The sequence below is a fragment of the Orbicella faveolata genome, unplaced genomic scaffold (genome assembly GCF_042242905.1).
Source record: "Orbicella faveolata isolate gen_17 unplaced genomic scaffold, um_ofav_v1 contig_2, whole genome shotgun sequence".
Taxonomy (NCBI): domain Eukaryota; kingdom Metazoa; phylum Cnidaria; class Anthozoa; order Scleractinia; family Merulinidae; genus Orbicella; species Orbicella faveolata.
In genome coordinates this window covers 4,228,724-4,246,612 of record NW_028301547.1, presented here as the reverse complement: position 1 = coordinate 4,246,612, position 17,889 = coordinate 4,228,724, and the positions used below count along the sequence as shown (strand labels likewise).

Below are 17,889 nucleotides of genomic sequence, written 5' to 3'. Positions count from 1 at the left end.
CTTTATGTCATATAATAAATCCTTGAGGAAGACGCAATGAACAGCCTCAACTGCAAACACATGTACTTTGGCGTTTATTCTACAACGTGAGGAAGTTGTTGTAAACCTTTCAACATAAAAATAAATTCAACACAACACACAGGAAGTATCTTTTTAGATCTTTATTTTTCTTGAAAGGTGGGAGACATTATGGATGTGATTGTACAAGAAAAACTCACAGCACAGTATCACTAGAAGTAAATTGGTTTTTAGCCACTGTGCTATTATACCAAGGGAAGATTTTTCAAATTCAGCCTTTCCTTTTTCAAATTGAGATCATATCTGCAAACTAAACCTTGTGGTGACTTAACACTTAACATGACATTTCGTATATACCTCTAGGGTACTCGTGTAGTATTTTGTAACATAAATAGACTATATCAGCAGGTGCCTTTTCAGCCCATTAGTTTTAGGTTGCCATTGATATATAAAAAAATCGTTTTGCTTTTTGACTTTTCGAAGTTATAACTGATAACTATTTATATCACTATTATTTACATGATAGTTTCTGTGATGATCTTTATCTTAAAACTCTTCCTTCAGGCTCTGGGTATTGCTTTCTGAATAAAATAAACCATTGATCCTGATAAAAAGAACCAATTATTTTCAACTTCAGCAACAATAATAAACACCGTTGACTGGTTTTGTAGCCAAAATGTAGGAATGAGTGAACAAAGGAACTTTCCAAGTGCGAAATACTTCATTTGAGTCACTTCCGCCATGAACCGAGAGTGATTGATGTTGTGGACGAAATGAATCAACGTGAAGATTATACCTCCGGCTTCACCAGTTTAATAAATTCTGTCGAAAGGAAAACAAAGACCTTTATTTGAAATTGCCACCAGTAAATTGGATATTGATTCAACCTAACTTAGTTCTCTTATTTATCTTTTAAATAACTGTTATATCATAACATTGCAAACTTTTTCCCTATTAAGGTGTTATTATCGTCTTGTCGCGGTAGCTCGTATTGGTCCACAGAGTTTTATCAATGGCAGTAAACCCAGAGTTTACTGATTATTTTGTGGGTGTTTCTCTCCAGGTTACTTCGTTGTATAGCAAGCATAAACCTCATCATTTGCGAATAACAGTATTGAGGAAAAGGTCTGGAGATCGAGACGTGTTTTGTCAGAGATGTCTACGGAAGTATTCGTGTAGAAATCTTTAGTGATTAATCATGATTAAAATAGCTAAAAAAGAAATTTCATGTAATGACAAGTAGATATGGGGTGCTTTCATTATGCCAAAGATTCCGGAAATTTCGGTCGGAAATTCAAATAGATCGGAAAGGTCCGTTTCGGTTTCTTCGACCGGAATATTCGGGATCACCTCTAGAGGTGGTCCACTTATTTCGGTCGGGATACTCCGACCGAAATTCGCCGTTTCATTTTTGAAAAACTGGTTCTTTGCCCTAACTGGGGAATTCTGAAAAGAAATACAAAATGGTAAGAGCCATCTCTATTGATTGGCCCGGTTTAATCGGAAAATGTCGTTCCATTTTACTCGGGTATTCCCGCTGATCTCTGACTGGTCGATTTGGCATAATGGAAAGCACCCATAGACTGCTAACGGTCTGTTTTTCTCTCGAAGTCAGCCTGACAAGGAGTATGAGGTGAGACACGGGTGTGACACACTCGCCCCAGCCCCTTTTCGTCCACATTACCTCTTAACATTTGTGTTTGCGAATAGCCACTCGTTTGACCCTAAGACTGAGGAAAGACTGGCTGCCAGCAGCCTTAATGACAAGCGAATCTTGCAAATGATTAATGATCTGCGCAACTCCAGACTGTACTAGCCAGCTCTAAAAAGGCTGATTTGTTGCGAGTGACTTACAAGGCTTATATTCGTCTTTGTTCTACACCATTCTTACCTTCAAATGTGATCTTTCGTTTTCGACTTTCTTCTTGATCCTGTAATATCTCGTTGATGTCTTGTTCTGGAATACTTTCTCCCATGTGCCGCATCACATAACGAATCTCGTTAGAGAATATGTAACCTTTGTCGTCACCATCAAAAGTTCTGAATGCTTCCAGCAGTTCTTTTTCATCAAGCGTGTTGTTATTTTGATTGATCATCATGTTTACAAATTCACCAAAATCCACTACGCCGTTACCTTTGTAAAAATATACATAAAATACCATTACTGGGGTGGATACAGGATTTAGAGAGGAGGGTTCAAGACACGGACCACCGAAGGCGTTCCCGTGTAGGGGGTCCGTGTAGAGGTCCTCGGAAATGCAGGGATTTGGCATTCAGGTGCCTAGTCAGCGTGAATGCCTCACCTTTTTTATCTCGGGGGTTAAACCGAACTCCTCGAGCCTCCCTAGATCCGAACTAGATTACTCGATTGTGATTGGCTAGAACAACACCCAACAGTTTGACTGTTAGGTCGGCTAGCAGCTTGCTATCAAAGCCGAGCGGTCTACCTGTCCAGTCCTTGTCCAACCCAAGGACTGATCTGTTCAACACTGAACATCTACAAACCGATTAATTGGCAATTTTTCTTCTGAGGTTTTTTTTTTTCGAGCACCAAGGGCCTTCTGACGATCAATAGTAGGTTTCGGTACATGTGTAGAAAATCACATTGCCAGTTTGGTAAAAGGGAGTCAGTGGGTTGCGCTAAATACGATGGAGGTCTAAAGCGAGTGCGGGAAAGGACACGAAAGAACATAACACAAAGACCCCACCCTGCCCGGGATTCGAATGCAGATCATTTGATCGGGAGTCCAACACCTGACCACTGGGTTTTACAATTAATTTTAAGACAAGTATGTAATTTATAACACATTTTAAAAGGAAAAAGGGGTCAGCATTTAATTTAACTTTACCGTCATAATCCACCTCGTTGACCATGTCTTGCAGCTCGTTTTCCGTGGGGTTTTGCCCCAGGGATCTCATTATAGCTCCTAACTCCCGGGTGGTAATATACCCGTTGCCGTCTTTGTCAAAAAACTTGAAAGCATCTCGGTATTCTAAGAAAAAGAAAATTAGTTGAACATTGGGAACAATGAGAGTAGCCTTGTCAAAGGAACAACAATTATTACATGAACAATATAATTTCTGGATACGAGGAGATACTGATAAAAAACCAGGCGAGTTTGTTATCACTTCGTATCCAATTCCAACAAGGGCGAATAGAATGGATGACTAAGATGCACCATGTGGACATTTCAGTTCTTTCTAAACGAAGTGGTAGCATGAAAAGGCAGGAAAATTTGTGGCGCAGTGTTGACAGTGTTTAGTCGACACGTGTGGAAAGCAAGTGAAAGAGAGTTTTCTTTCGAAGTATTCCTTTCACAATCTCTTCCTACATTGTCTATTATTTAGGAAAATTGTGACATATGGGAATGGTTTGCCGGAACTGGATCCCAAGGAATAGCGTTGCTGAAAGTTATACGCCTTGTGCAAGTCAAATGAAGAAAAAGTATAAATTAGCTTACTTGTTTACGTGAATGCCATCTTTATGACGACAGCTACTGATCAAGTTCATTGAAGTAAGAGAACAAGACCCAGATGTGAGGTAAAAAGCTTTATTGAAGTGCTAAGTTTAATTCTATGTGGAATTTCCCAAATGAAATGTGTGGGCTTTTGGATCTTTCCGTGAATTTTTTTTGCTGCTTTTCCTCTTCATTCAGTCAATTGTGTTGTCATTTATATATTGATAAGCCTTTTCAAATATTTCGTATAAACCTACGTAGTTTGATTTAATTATTGCCATTTTGCGACTTTTGTGGTTCCGCGATGGCATTGCTCATTATTTCTTTTATGTCCGCGATACAAAGATCAGGAAATCTGCTTTTTTTGATGGAACTTTCCAACGGAACTTTCGGTTTCCGCCGAATAATTTTGCACAAAAGAGCGTTTTGACTTGACGTCAACGGAGCCTTAGTAGTGTTACAAAACATTGAAATGGCGGCCATGTTGCTGTACCAAACCAATTCTGTGGGAGTTGAACTCTTTTCCTTTGCAAACACTTCCTCCCGTTCCAAAACCTTGCATGGCAGCTGGAAAACGCTCTAAACGCTCTAAAGTGAAAACGCTCTAAACGTTAAGCGACACTAGCCGCACTTATTCGCGAAAATCGCGATATTAAAGAACCGCGAAATGTAAATACCAATCCGAAGGCCACATATAATCGAGCTGATTACTGAGATTCAGCGAACTAATCAGCTCAGAAAGTTATTAAAGCATTATCCGAGGTTATAAGAATTTCGCTCAGCGAATAATGTTAAACTCCTTTTGGAACAGGGTAACCTTCAGCGTATTTTCATCCACGTTTAAAATGGTCAAGTATCCAGAGTTCGAATGAACTTTTTCACACACTAGAGGCCAAAGTTATCGATAAAAATTAAATCATTTTAACAGCTGTTTCGAGAAAGGTTGTCGGATGAAAGCGTGAAGCCTATACGCGACATGTTTTTGCGCGTGAAGTATCAGCAAGGATACATTAGATTTTCCACTCATAAGACCATTTTTCGGTAGCCTGTCTTTCACTGTTACATGACTTTTAGTTGAAAATCAGGTGGCAAAAAACTTGTACGAAATACGCTTGCCATGTACAGCGTGTACAGTAGGCTCGATTTCCAGCCATATTGTGAGCCCGCGTTCCTTGTTGGGAGGAGGATAAACAACCGCACTCCTAAAACAGCTGGAAATCGAGCCTACGTGTACAGCGGCTATCTCCTTCTTACCACACTAACTTTTGGGGTTGTCGCGTGTACTTCCTACGCTTTTTACCGACAATCTTTCTTGAAACAGCTGTATTCGAGATCTTGATAACATGCGTTTGATATGTATGCCAGAGTTCATGTTTTGGAGCTGAAGCCAATGCCTCTCCATCAAAGAACTTGAACTGGTCGCCGACAACTGCATGCTCTTGAAAAACTACTTAAGTTGTCGCAACTAATTTTCTTTAGTTTGTTGTCAATAACCTGCTTGGTACACTTCTGTTTGTTTAATTATCCACAGCTATTTGTTGCCGGTGACTAGTAACTGTTGACAGTGGGCTTCAAACATAACAAACTCGGTCAAATGATGTCGTTCATGGTCAGGGAATGATACGTTTAGTTTATAACACACATCGTACATATTCCGTGTAATGGCCTCCGTGTTAGTAAAACCCTACACAAATGCCTTAGTTTAAACAGTTGTTATTTCCATCCCTGACGAGTCGCGATATTTATACTTGTTGGACTGCAAATGCGATAATAATTCTAATAGAAAAGTTCTACGTTTTGTCGTGTAAACCGGGCGAAAAACGCAGTATTTTCAATGAGAAAGTCTAGTGTAAATTAGCGTTTCTGTAAATGAGAAGTGATTAAAAAAGGTCCTGACATATTCAGAGCTTGATTGTGAAGGATTTACGTGTACCAGGAAGCAGTAGTCTGTCTCAGTTTCATCAGTTCATTTGTCTGTAATATACCGAATTGAAGTCCATGGTAACATTTGAATCAGACAGATGAATCGGAATATTAAACTGACTTATGTCACAGCAGGTTCAAACTTTTGTTATATTTTTTTTGATTTCCCCTCGCCACAGAAAATGCGCAAATTTGTTCAGAAGATTATTCAATAGTGCGGTTTTTTTGTAGTCAATGCAATTAATCAACTAAGTCTGCTAAATGCCAGTTGACATATCTTTTGTATTCATTTTCGATATTTACATATTCTGTTTTTACGTGGCCCTATCTTACAGTACCAGATTCTTTAGACTTGAGCTTTCTCAATTCAATCGCTTTCTTCATTCGGAAGATCTTTGCGACATAGGAACAAAGGGCACACAATTTAATTAAATTACTTTAAAGCGCGCTGTTTTTGAACAAGGGAAGTTAGATGTCAAAAATTACCTTCAATCTGCTCTTCGGTGAGTTTATCCTGCAAAATAATAAAAGAAATTTAATTGGCAAGTCACCTCAAACCAAGATGTTTCTGGGAAGAAAGTAAATGGAAAAGAGATGGAACGGTCATGGAAGGAAAGTTGGATGTTTCAAAATCTTACGACGGACAAAAAATCGCTGAAAACCAGACAAATCGGTGAAAAGTAATTATTGTTCGATCGATCCAAGTCAAGATTTGAATGATTTGCATTGTCCCTTGCCAAACACCTTTCTGGATTCTGATTTCATTTTCAAGAATGTTTTCTTCTGTGAGCGACACATTAGATAAAATGGTACCTCGATATCCATTTCAGTTTACTCAGCGACCGAGAGATTCCAAGCTTTTCCCCAGAAGTGAAATACCGCTTTATATCAGCACGATAGCAATCGGTATTGCATGTACTTTTCCTTTGATCCCAGCTCACATCGAAGTAATTCAATTGAATAATAATAAGTCTTTTTCTTGCGCACTTTAAACAATCTATTTTTAGTCGATATATTTTCGCATGCGTCAGCTCAACTGGATAAGCAAATTAATGATCCACTTTGCTTCCTGGGAAAAGAAAACAAAAAAGAAACCAGCCATTAAACGTAGCCCTAAGACATTTCTGGAATCCGTTTTCAAATATGCTTCAATAATTTTTGTTGAGACGTTTTTCGAAGGTTTTTTTTTTTCACTCGGATGCTGAGATCTGAAAGATAATTTCTATTTACAAAGTCTGAACTGAACCTGAACGTTTTCAACTACACAAAAAAGACTAAACTATAGCTCTCTTTAGTTTGCGTTAACGGACTTTAAGAAATTCAACTTTCCATATACTTTCCATATGTCGTAGATTGAACAAATACTCGGCTAACATTTCTCTTTTTTCTTTATGTTGTAATTATTCAACATTTACAGTCTGTATCAAAAGCGAAGCTACGGTGAATCTCCGGTCGTAGATCAGAATAAGTGTGTAAAATCTAGTTCTAGACGTCAGCAAGCATAAAGTGTACGTCAGTTCAATCTTCTGTACAACAAATTGTAAAACGAAAGTTTTAGCAAAATGGGCTCAGAGAGTTATCCCTGTATTATCAACTTCCCCTTGTCTTTCCTGAACGGCAACAGGGGGCGGCGGAATTGGAACGTCAAAATTTTGTTTGGTCATTGAAAAAGGAAAACGAGAAAGAGCTAAGAATGAATGTTGGCAAATATTAAAAATTCCTGCTTCGGTACGTACGATTGCACCTGCTGAAAACGATATAAAAGGTACAAGCTTTCAGAAAGGCTTTTTTTGCGGAACATCTATCAGTGTATGATATTTAATTAATTATTCAGTAGACTAGAGGAAGATCTCGAAGGGCTCCAGCTGAAGTTAAATGTCAGATACTGCGATGTCATTTTGCATAACAAGCTGCAAAATATTGTTTTCTGATGTTATGAGTAACACGACATTCAAGTCACCGTATTTACCCAGTTTGAGTACTTTATCCCAGCAGGTGTTTAGACCAAAACTATATCAAACCAAAGAAGATTCATTCTACAAAACAGTGACAGCGAACTTGGAATTCATTTTACACACGGCTTCTTTGATAACATCTCTTTAGAAAAGCGTTCTATGGTTCTTATGTTATACCAAAATTCATAATCAATGGCAGTGGGCGCAAAAAGTAATTTGCCACGTTTCAAGGAAGAACCGACCGAAATTTAATGAAATTATAGTTTGTGAAGAACGAACGAAAACATCAGTATCGGTTTTGACCTGTACTGAGAACTAAGTGATAATTGTTTTTTTCCCTCGGTTCCTCTACGATGAATTATGGAAAACATCTTTTGGTACACACATGTATGCGAAACGCGAGTAAGGCATCGGCTAGACAAATCTTTATTTTGCTTCATACAAACAGGGCCGCAGCCAGAAACAAATTATGATTGAGGCAAAGTCCATGGTTAAATTCTTTTCCTAGGTGTTTACCAATGCTTTACTTTCACCCTTCAACGAAAAACCAACAAAAATGGTTGAAGCAAGTGCGGCGGTTTGCCTCATACTCGGCTACGCCCCTGCTAAGAGATATTGAGTTGTTTAGCAGGAAAGCGACGATGGAAACATCTCAATTTGGCTAACGGTGGTCTTGCGTTTGATTCAACACAAATCAGTTCAGTTCAACCAATGATGAAATTCAATAGTTTTCTCGTAAAGATTACTTCCCCATTCCCCCAAAACAAAGCAGCCCAATTTTCAGCGATTTCTATTTTCATCTTTATTAGATAAATATAGAAGCACAGAGCTTTTAAAATTACGGGAACTTCAAAGCAATACTTAATAACCATGCTATGCTAGTTATGTTTCCATAACACAGTTGCATTAAGCTGTCACTTGTGTATAATTATAGCTGAAGGTCATGCCTGAAGTCAGTGGTTAGTAGCCTACTAGGAAAATGTCCAAAATGCAACTACTCCAGAGGCAAGGCCGCTTGTTACTACAAAGAGGTTTTGCTCTTTTTTTTTTTCATAAAAAATTGAGCAGTTCTTCGATACGGAAATCCTGAAAACAGTATATAGGCTTCAACTTTTTAAAGAGAGTCTTAAGAACACATGAACTTTGCATGCGAAGTCGGTTCGAATTCATGCAATTGAACGTTCTACCAAGTGAGCGCGCTATGAAAGCACTGAGAGTTTGTCAATTATTGCATGTTCTGCATTCCAGTGAATTATGTCCTATTTTGGTGGTAGTGAATATATACAAAATGTTATAAAATGATTATGCGATCTTCGAGTTTTCCGAAAATTCAGCAGTTATAACGATAAACGACAAGACCGCTGCACAAAATTGCAAAAGTTTGCCCAGATTGGTATAGTCAGATAGTCAGAGTTTGTTTGGTTTGTGTACAGTTCAGCGTGGAGAAGAAGGCTTTGGTGTCCAAAGACATCACGTTCATTTTATAGTTATCCATATTGACTTAAAGAGGAAGGCTTCATGCGAAATTCACCTAATTTACTCCTCGCGAAATAGTCCGTTTGCACAAGACGAATTAATTAGGACTCAAGGATGATTGCCAATTAGCCGTCCATTGTTGATGAAGAAGTTAATCATCAAGAACAAATAAATCTGACAGATCTAAAAATTATGTTCAAAATAATATAGTCGTGCATGTTTGTAGTTGATATTTTTGTGCGTGGCAGTCTAGTTTTAGCAACGCAATATTTAGCTGATAATTTTAAGATACGCGCCAAAGAATAAAGTGGAAAAAAGGTGAACGTAACCATGTAATGTTAGAATTTCTGGTGATGTATATTTTTTTCTTAAGGCTATTTAATTTTGCATATAAATGACAGCTTCAAAGAAATGACATTTTTGTGTGCATTTCAACATTTTGAAAATGCGACAACCTTTTTATTTCGTTTTCATGTGCTCCCTATAAGTTTTCCGTTTTCATTTGTTTCATATGGGTTTTCGATCAAACTCGTCATCTAGTTTCATTTCCAAGCGATTTGAAATTCAAATTTGGAAAATCTTTCGCTAGTTGATCTAGAATTCTCAGTTGCGCTCTTTCACGTTCTGATCTTCCTGTTGTAGCAGACACGAACTCAACTAACCGTTAAAAAGCTCTTTGCTGTCGCAAAACTGATTCACCCACTCAAGTGTTCCTGTTTTGACACTGACAGCTTAAAAATTCAATCACAAATGCAATAACCATAATCGTTATTTCTTATTGAATTTTTTTGAATATAAAAGAAGAGCCGCAGACTTCGGCGAAACTGTTCTTTTTAAACGCTATTCTCCAAATTCAAAAGAAATGAAGTTTCCATGGCTTCAGGGCCTGTCGCTCGAGGCAAAACAAAGTCGAATCTTTCATGACTGATTTTTTACTGAATTTTCAGAAGGAAATTTTATGTTGGATTCTCGATAACCTAAATCTGAAATCTTCTGTTTCGTTTTTTACAAAAAATATTTGTTCGTGAACGAAGTGCCGGCAAAAGCGAGATAGCATAAGCTAGAGCAACGCACCAGTTGCAGTAACTGTAGGGCCATTTGACATTTTTCACACCACTGAGATTCTAGAAATAAAATATATATTAAGCTCTGAATGTAAATTCGAGAAATAGTAACAAGAAATACCTCAATTTTAAACCGCTGCTCAGCTTTAAACGACATCCTTCGTCTCAAATCTTGAAGCTGGGGAACCTGTGGCCGCTAAAACCTTAAGAAGAGCTCGCAAATTTTGAAGAAACCACGCATTGTCAAAGCTTGATTTAAACTGAAGGATATAATTAATTCTTGCACATCGCTGAAAGGCTATTTTCTAGCCACCGAAATGTAAACAAATAGAAATGAGTTTATTTAGAAGGGCCTTGTTACGAAATCTAAATCAACTGAATGAAAAACCAGTGCGAACACGAATTCCGCATGGTTTAATTTCTTAACCCGCCGTCTGCTTTGATCGGCATACTGAAAATAATTCGCGCGCGGAGGTAGTCAGCGATTCAATTCTCTTTCTTCGTTCAGTTGTTTGATTTTTTTTGAGACAGCTTTTGCGAGATTTATTTCCTCTATATATTCAAGTTAATGAAAGCTTTTTGACATCAAAGCTCGGATAAAATCACATTTCCGGAGAATATTTCTTTTAAGCGAAGAGCTGATGCCCGCGTATTGATATCTGGATGGACAAAGAAATCACACTATTTACCCTTCCAAAATGAACATGGCACTTCGGGCGGCATAATTACTCAATTCTATATTGCAAATTAAATATTCTGTTTTTGAAAGCAAGAATTGAAACATGGTTAATGACAAATTAGTCCCTTTTGGATTTTAATGTCGAAATGATATTTCAGGAATATATGTCTAGAAATTCTCATTTCACTTGCCGGTTCGAATTTTAGTGGTAAATATTCGTTTTTCTTCTTCATTACCGTTCATTGCTAGCTAATTTCCTTAAAACGCACGGCAGAAATTTGACTGTACTCACTACAAACCAGTCTTTGATTAAATTCGTCGTTGAACATTTTTTTACCATTCTGTGGTCTAACTTGGATATTTTTTATCACACATTTAAATGAATATTCATAATATGTGTATCTCGACATTTAAAACGTCTGGGAAATTGAATTTAAGTGTCACTTTCCCCATGTTCGATAAATGTCAAAAAGGTGAAAGAGGAAAGCATTATCCTTCAAAATTGATGGCGTTTTCGTATCGGGTTACGAAAAAAAAAATCAAAATCGCCAAATGGAGGGCTGTTCATTTACTGTAATTGCTAATATTCTTTAAGTTTGCATTTTTTCTTTGGCTTGTCAGTATATTTACCGCCAACACTTTGCCCTATCGCCGAGCGAGGAAAAATTAGCTTGCACTTACCATTAGTTAATTCGAGAGGTAATCCAGGTCCTCGGCTGATCCGGTAATTTTTTCACACTATTAAATCATCAATTTTATAAGAATCTTTTAACAACAGCAGTCACGGTATACTTGCTTGTGGTGCACCATCGTAACTCGATACTTACAACCCGAACACAAAATTTATTCCTTATAAACAATAGCTTGCGATCTACCAATCGTGAAAGGGATTTTTAATTGGGTATTCCATGACGATTAAAATTTCATCATTTATTTTCCAGGTTTCATGTCAGATGATCCCGCGGCTCTAGCTAAACCAGAGTAAAGTTTATTATCAGGAAATTACATTTGATTCGTGTATTCAGAACAAAAAATATGAATTTCCCCTTGACTTTGTTTGCTATGGGGAAATTACGGCGGAAGTCAAATGGCATTCTCATTTATCAGAATAAAACTGAAGATAAATTAAAGAACGCTAAAGATTTGCCATGGATAGTCTAATAGCCTTCTTTGCAAAAATCTTTTAAAGGCATATTTAATATGGAGGAAGCGAATTAGTTTTCCCAAAGGCAACTTTTTTCCACTTCTTTATTTTTGGAATGGCAGGGGGCAATGTGATGGTCTTGACAAAAATATTATCGTTGACCTTGCCAGCAAACTGGCTCTAATGAAAAGCAGGGTAATCTATTCTGAGTTTGGAGATTTTCTAAATCACTAATGGTATTGTGAATTAGGTCAACATATTGAAAACCACAAAGCTTGTTAGGTTATCACTAAATGGTTTCATTCATTTATAATTGATTCCGCAAAGTTGAAGCATTGAAATGTTTTTCGTTTATCCCACATCTGTCGCCCCACTAAAACCGCAAATTATTTAGGCGCTTCCCAGATGTGAACTGTGCAGTTTTAATCTTGTCCAAGTTAACGAAGTGCATGGAAACCAAACCTATTATGTTGCAATACAATATCAAACCGGCAGACAACACGTTTAATCTGCTCCATTAGGTTATTTTTAGACAGTAACTCAGCATCCGATTCATAAAAAGCTTAGGTGATTGAAATTGACACTGCCGGGAAGTTGTGCGCCGGAAAAGCTGTGTCCCTGAAGAAATACAGCAGCAGAATTTACCTTAATTACTATTGTTCAGGCTCAGTAACAAGGAATCACTAGAGCTCCTCCATCTGGGAAAGATCCCAGATTTATTATGGATCATGTCAAAATAAAAGCAACCGAGATTGTCGATATCATAGTCCATCTAATGCGTGTGATCGTCCGAATCTCGAATTTTAGCACTGTTCAATACCACATAATATTGGAATATAGCAATTGATTAAATAAGGTCAAGATTTTAGTTAGCCACGAATATGTTCTTTAAGTTTGAAACGATTGTTTTTTCTTTTAGTTATTTACTTACACGAGAATCGAACGTGCTGTTACGCAGTGATAAACGTGGGCATATTTTTCGATGGTTTGAAATCTTGATGGACTTTCCTTGTCAAACAACCTGTACAATAGCTCTCTTGGCGGCTTTAATCACCGTTAGCTTCACCCTTATACTCTTGCAATTCTCTTCGTTAAAAAAATATCTGATTACCGCGTAGCTTAGCAGAACCTTTATATTAACCTTAATTAAAGGCCAGTAAATTATTTACGACCCAACACAGTTGATCTGATTACTGCATAGTTTAGCAGAACCTTTGCATTAGCTTTAACTGAAGGCCAATAAATCGCTTAATACCCAACACATTTATCAAGATATATCTTAACGTTTGTTTAGCTCATGTAGCGGGAAAGGATATACCGTTAACCCAATTAACGCCCCGTCCACACTACGTCGGAGGAATTTGAAAGCGCAGCTTTATTTCTATGGTTAGGCCTACCGTCCACACTAATCCGTCCGGCGAAAACGTTCTTCAAACCGGAAGAATTCAATTAAAAATGCAGGCTTCGCGTTTTAGTGTGAACGGAAAACATCTTGAAAACGGAGCTTTCCGACAACGATGACGTCACGATAATCATGTGATTTCCTTGAGAGAGTTTCCCTCAAACACAAATTCAAAATGACCGTTGACTGTTGCGTTTTCAAATTCCTCCAGCCCCTCCGGGGCCTTAGGCGTCTAATGTTCCCCTTCTGGACTCCTTTTCTAAGTTTCCTATAACAGTTAAAAGAACTGGATGTATCGAGTGATAGTGGGCGCTTTAATTGCATTCGACCAAAAATTCCAGTTTGAATATACAGAAATTTCCAGTGGCGAATGGAAGAACATTTTCTACAATTTCAGTCGACCATATAACCATGTTTTCGAAAATTTCTCACCTAGAATTCCCGTTCCATTTGATCATGATAGTCCTCCAAGAATTTCAAAAATTTTAAGTTGAATGGTTCTCATATGGGAAATTCAACAGTTTCGGATTTTCCGGAAACTCTCAGTTCAAAGACGTTTCTGTACCATTCGCACCCTTTCCAATCTTCCGGAAGCTTCCGTTGAATGGAAAGCACCCAAATTTTCCTACCGAGGACTTTCGTTCCATTTTATTTTCCTCCCAAAATTCCCGAAATTTTGGCCTGAATGGTTCACATTTCGGCAATTTAACAGTTTTCGAATTTTCTGGAAACTTTCTGTCCCAGGAAATTTCCTTGCCATTTGTTCCCAGGTTGGTTAGATTGCGAGCGCTCTCCATTTGCGTGGAAAATCGGTGAAAAATGAATTTTCCGCCAAATGGAACAGTACAAAATATCAGTAAACAAAATGAGGCGGGATGAGTGTGTACCATTTGAGAGCGTTTGAAAACCTTTCAGTGAAAAGGACTGTTTCATTTCATTTCCCAGTAGCGTGGGAAAAGAGAGAAAATGAAAATGATAGAGATATTTTGCGATTATTCCAGCAAACATCAGAAAGAGGAATACCTCTAAATTAAGGTATTCTTTTTTTTCCTAAACATTTCTGGTGTTAGTGCAGGACGTTCCACTTGATTCCTCACTGTGACTACCGGTTTTCCATACATCTGTAGCTTGGGTATCCTGTGGTGGACCTTTGTTCAGTTAGTTCAAACCGTGTATCACGTGCGAAAGAAGGAGTTTGTATCTTATTGGCTAACTCTTTGCTAAATCTGGGGAACCGATCTGAACATAACGCCAAAAAAATTGAAATTGAGAATAAGTTTGAGTTTGTTTTGAATCAGTGGCGTTCACAAAAATTCACACTGTGCCTGTCTATAAATATTTTGATGGCTGAAACTTGTGATAAGACGCGACGGAATCATTCGGTTTTTATCCACAATCAACTGATTTCCTTTCCTTTCGGCACAGACCTAGGCTATTTATAGTTATGTGTTTGGTCTTCTTTGCTTGTTTTGCTTTTTCTTTCTTAGCACAATTGACTCATAAAATATTGATTATTTCGGTACCCACTGTCTAGGACTTTTAATTAGCAAAAATATTACATTCGTAGATAGATTATGTTCTTGTTTTTCATTTTCTGGTAAAAGCAAAAACTTAAGGTCGAGCGTCGCTCATGGTTTTCTTTCCGGACTTAATGAAAAAGATAAATAATAATGAAAAATGTTTTAATGGCATTCATATTTAGTCATTATTTTGTCAATTCACCTGCATAGAATTAATTTCGCGACTTGGGGTAACATTCAAATAAGGCCTGCTGCTACGAAAATATAATGTCTCTGCTTTATTAGAAATTTATCAATCTGCAATTTACTTTCTTCCAAGAGGAAACGTCTGTGAAGTGTTCCTCAATGTTGTACTACTGAATTGTAATTGCCCACCGTCAAATTTCGGCTTAGCAAATCCCGGCCGCTTATGGTTGACCAGTTTGACCGAAGGGAGAGCGCATTTTAGGAGACAAAATGGCGATTTCAGATCTTTATCGATGAGATTGTCAGTCAGCATAAGAGATTTTGCGGATAGATCTGTGGATCGAGTTGCAAGTGAAAGTGGTCAGGATTATTTTTATGTTAATAAATGCCTAAACGAGCAAGTTATGACAGTTTGTTCGATCACCGGAAGATTGGTAATTTAGCGGCAATAATTATATCGTCTGAAGTCTGCAATGAGGAAGTGAAAAATATCAAAGCCTTCAGGTTCGTGGAACAACCATTGATTTGTCTAATATGAGCAGAAAAACTCGTCGAAAGCTATACGTTATTGTATTTGCGGTGATGTATGCGTTTGTATTCTTCAAAGCTGGCATTTTGTATCGTGATAAATACAGTAAAATGAGGCAAGAAGCCGAACAGGAAACTGTTCAAGAATCGAAAGTGTTGCGCGGGAAAGAACTGTTAAGCGACTTCCATCACGAGCCGCATATCGTGCTCCAATCGGCACTAAGAGGCGAAGTCTATAACGACACATCGTTCGGGAAAACGACGCCATCATTGGAATCTCTCAAAAGGATTAAACTTTCCAATACAGATGGCTCAGACTTCTTGGTAATTTAACAAAGATTCATTCTAGAGACAGAGCCATGATATCTTGGTTTAGAAGTGGGGCCGTGACTAAACTAAACGTGAGGTACATGTCAATACACGGTTGGTTTTGCAAAAAATCTTGGGCAGATGTTGCACAGATGATCAGATTCGATATGTTATTACATTTATGAATAACGCATTTACCATGGAGAAAGCTTGTGATAACGATTTTTTTTGCTATCCTATCTTACTCGCCGCCATTATTTACTCTTAGCGTAAGAGCCAATGTATCAGATGACCCACGCAGAGAGGTAATAAGGGTTTTAAATACTAGTGTGATCGCTCCATTGATAGCGGTGTGTTCACACGAACTGCAGGGTGCACCCTCTTTATTACGCTGCCGCAAGCAAAATACATCAAAAACTGGAACAAATATTACAAAATGCAGAGCATAAAATCGTGGCTAATGAATATTAATTCAAAATACAAGTGCCGGTAGTATGAAAAGGAAAAAAAAATTAAGCCTTGTTCAAACGGGAAATGCTCAGCGATCAAACACGATCAAACATGTTTTGGTGACCAACCATGTTGATATTGCTGAGTGGCCAAGCGGTATCAAACATGTTTGAACGAACAAAATGTCTTATTTTATTTGATCAAATGTTTGACATCGTTCAAATTTTATCAAACACGGTCAAACACGATTAAACACAACCCAACACGATCACACAAGGTGTCAAAACAGGAAAATGTTTGGTCAACAAACAATGTTTGGTGGCGTTTGGTGGTCAAACATTTCCCGTTTGGACAGGCGTGTAGAATGTAGAAAAAAAGTTTGGAAACCAAAATAAAATCGACATTTATGTAATATCCTCATGATGGTATGATTTGTAAATGGTAGTAGGTACAAAAAAGTATTTGTTTTCAGTCAATATAGCCAGCGCCAATGACCAGGAATGAAACAATTGGGGAGACCGAACAAATGTAACGCCCAGAATGAACGGATTTCAACTGGACAAGCCTAACCGAGAAGTTCGCCATTTAAGAAACGCGTGGAATCCCGGTTCCGCAACCGACTGAGCTATCGTGATCAAAAACTGTTGGAGACTGGAATTGGTAAATAAATGATGTCTGGCGAAGCCAAAACAAGTGTCTCATCCATAGAACTGAAGTACCAACTCGGGCTAATACGACTGACATATGACTGCACAATAGGATTAGCATATGACAGCAAAACGTTATAATTACATCCGAGGTTCTAGGAAAAGCTATTCACAAGAAATCTCTACCGTAACACCAGGAATCCTCATTCTGTTAGTTAAGCTACTGGTGAAATATCATCTGGTCTCTTCAAAAAACAGTATACAAACACAATGAAATCAACCCGGCGTACGCCTCCGCCGCGTTAACACAAATTCGTCGCCAAAACACTAAAACACCGTTTTTATGTAATTCAACCTTTTCATTCCCAACAGGCTGTAAAGTTAACTTTTCTCTCCAGACATATTGCTGTCACTGCTGTGTATTATTTCTACAAATTTAATGACACATGGAGACAATATTCCCGGAGCAGCTATGATTCTCTTTCTTTTCTCATCACTTTTTTGTTTCACAATATACAGATATTGTACAGGGAAGTTGCACGTTTGTCACCTACAGGTCTGAAATTCAATTTCACGGCAGCTGGGTGTGTAATTTCTTCTATAGACATGCAGATTTGTTTCCCCAAGTGCGAGTGACTTTCAAATTATACCATTTGTTGCCTTTGTCCCGAGACGGTTCATTGTCTATTTACCTAGATTTATTACTTTCTGTTTCGTAGAAAAACTACGATGTTAAACAGCTTTCTTTTGTTGCATATTATTTACCAATGCATATCTTCCGACTGAACTATGGGATTTACGGAGCTTGCTTTCCTTATCTCTTATTTCTCGCCATGAAGTATATCTTCACAATAGTATCAGCAAACCCAGCTAAAAACACGAAAAGCTATAAAGACCGCCTTTTTGTTAGTTTTGTCTCTTAGACAGTTTACTGGGCTAATTGGAAAACTTGAACAATGGACCGCAATCTGGTTGACCCTGTGGTTACAAATCTAGTGTTAAACCGAAAAACGAGGATTTGGAATAGATTTATGGACCACATAGAAGAATTAGACTGCTGTAAACACCTCAGCGATAGACGGATTCAGCAAACATGTTTACATTCTTGTTGCCACCCAATTCAAATCATG

At 37.9% G+C, this 17,889-nt stretch overlaps 1 protein-coding gene across 3 annotated transcripts; it reads right to left on the bottom strand.

Annotated features, from left to right (window-relative positions):
- Positions 1 to 150: 150 nt before the first annotated feature.
- Positions 151 to 11,453, bottom strand: LOC110055226 (neo-calmodulin-like). Of its 3 annotated transcripts, none has more exons than XM_020761597.2 (5): positions 11,255 to 11,453; positions 5,886 to 5,913; positions 2,868 to 3,011; positions 1,910 to 2,152; positions 151 to 840 (listed from the first exon to the last, which is right to left on the bottom strand). In XM_020761597.2, exons 1-5 carry the CDS (start codon positions 11,255 to 11,257, stop codon positions 809 to 811), a joined length of 450 nt encoding a protein of 149 aa, XP_020617256.1. In that variant the 5' UTR covers positions 11,258 to 11,453; the 3' UTR covers positions 151 to 808. The 3 variants fall into 3 exon arrangements, with proteins under 3 accessions (XP_020617256.1, XP_020617254.1, XP_020617255.1); XM_020761595.2 differs by lacking the exon at positions 11,255 to 11,453 and adding an exon at positions 10,016 to 10,800; XM_020761596.2 differs by lacking the exon at positions 11,255 to 11,453 and adding an exon at positions 6,213 to 6,561.
- Positions 11,454 to 17,889: the final 6,436 nt, after the last annotated feature.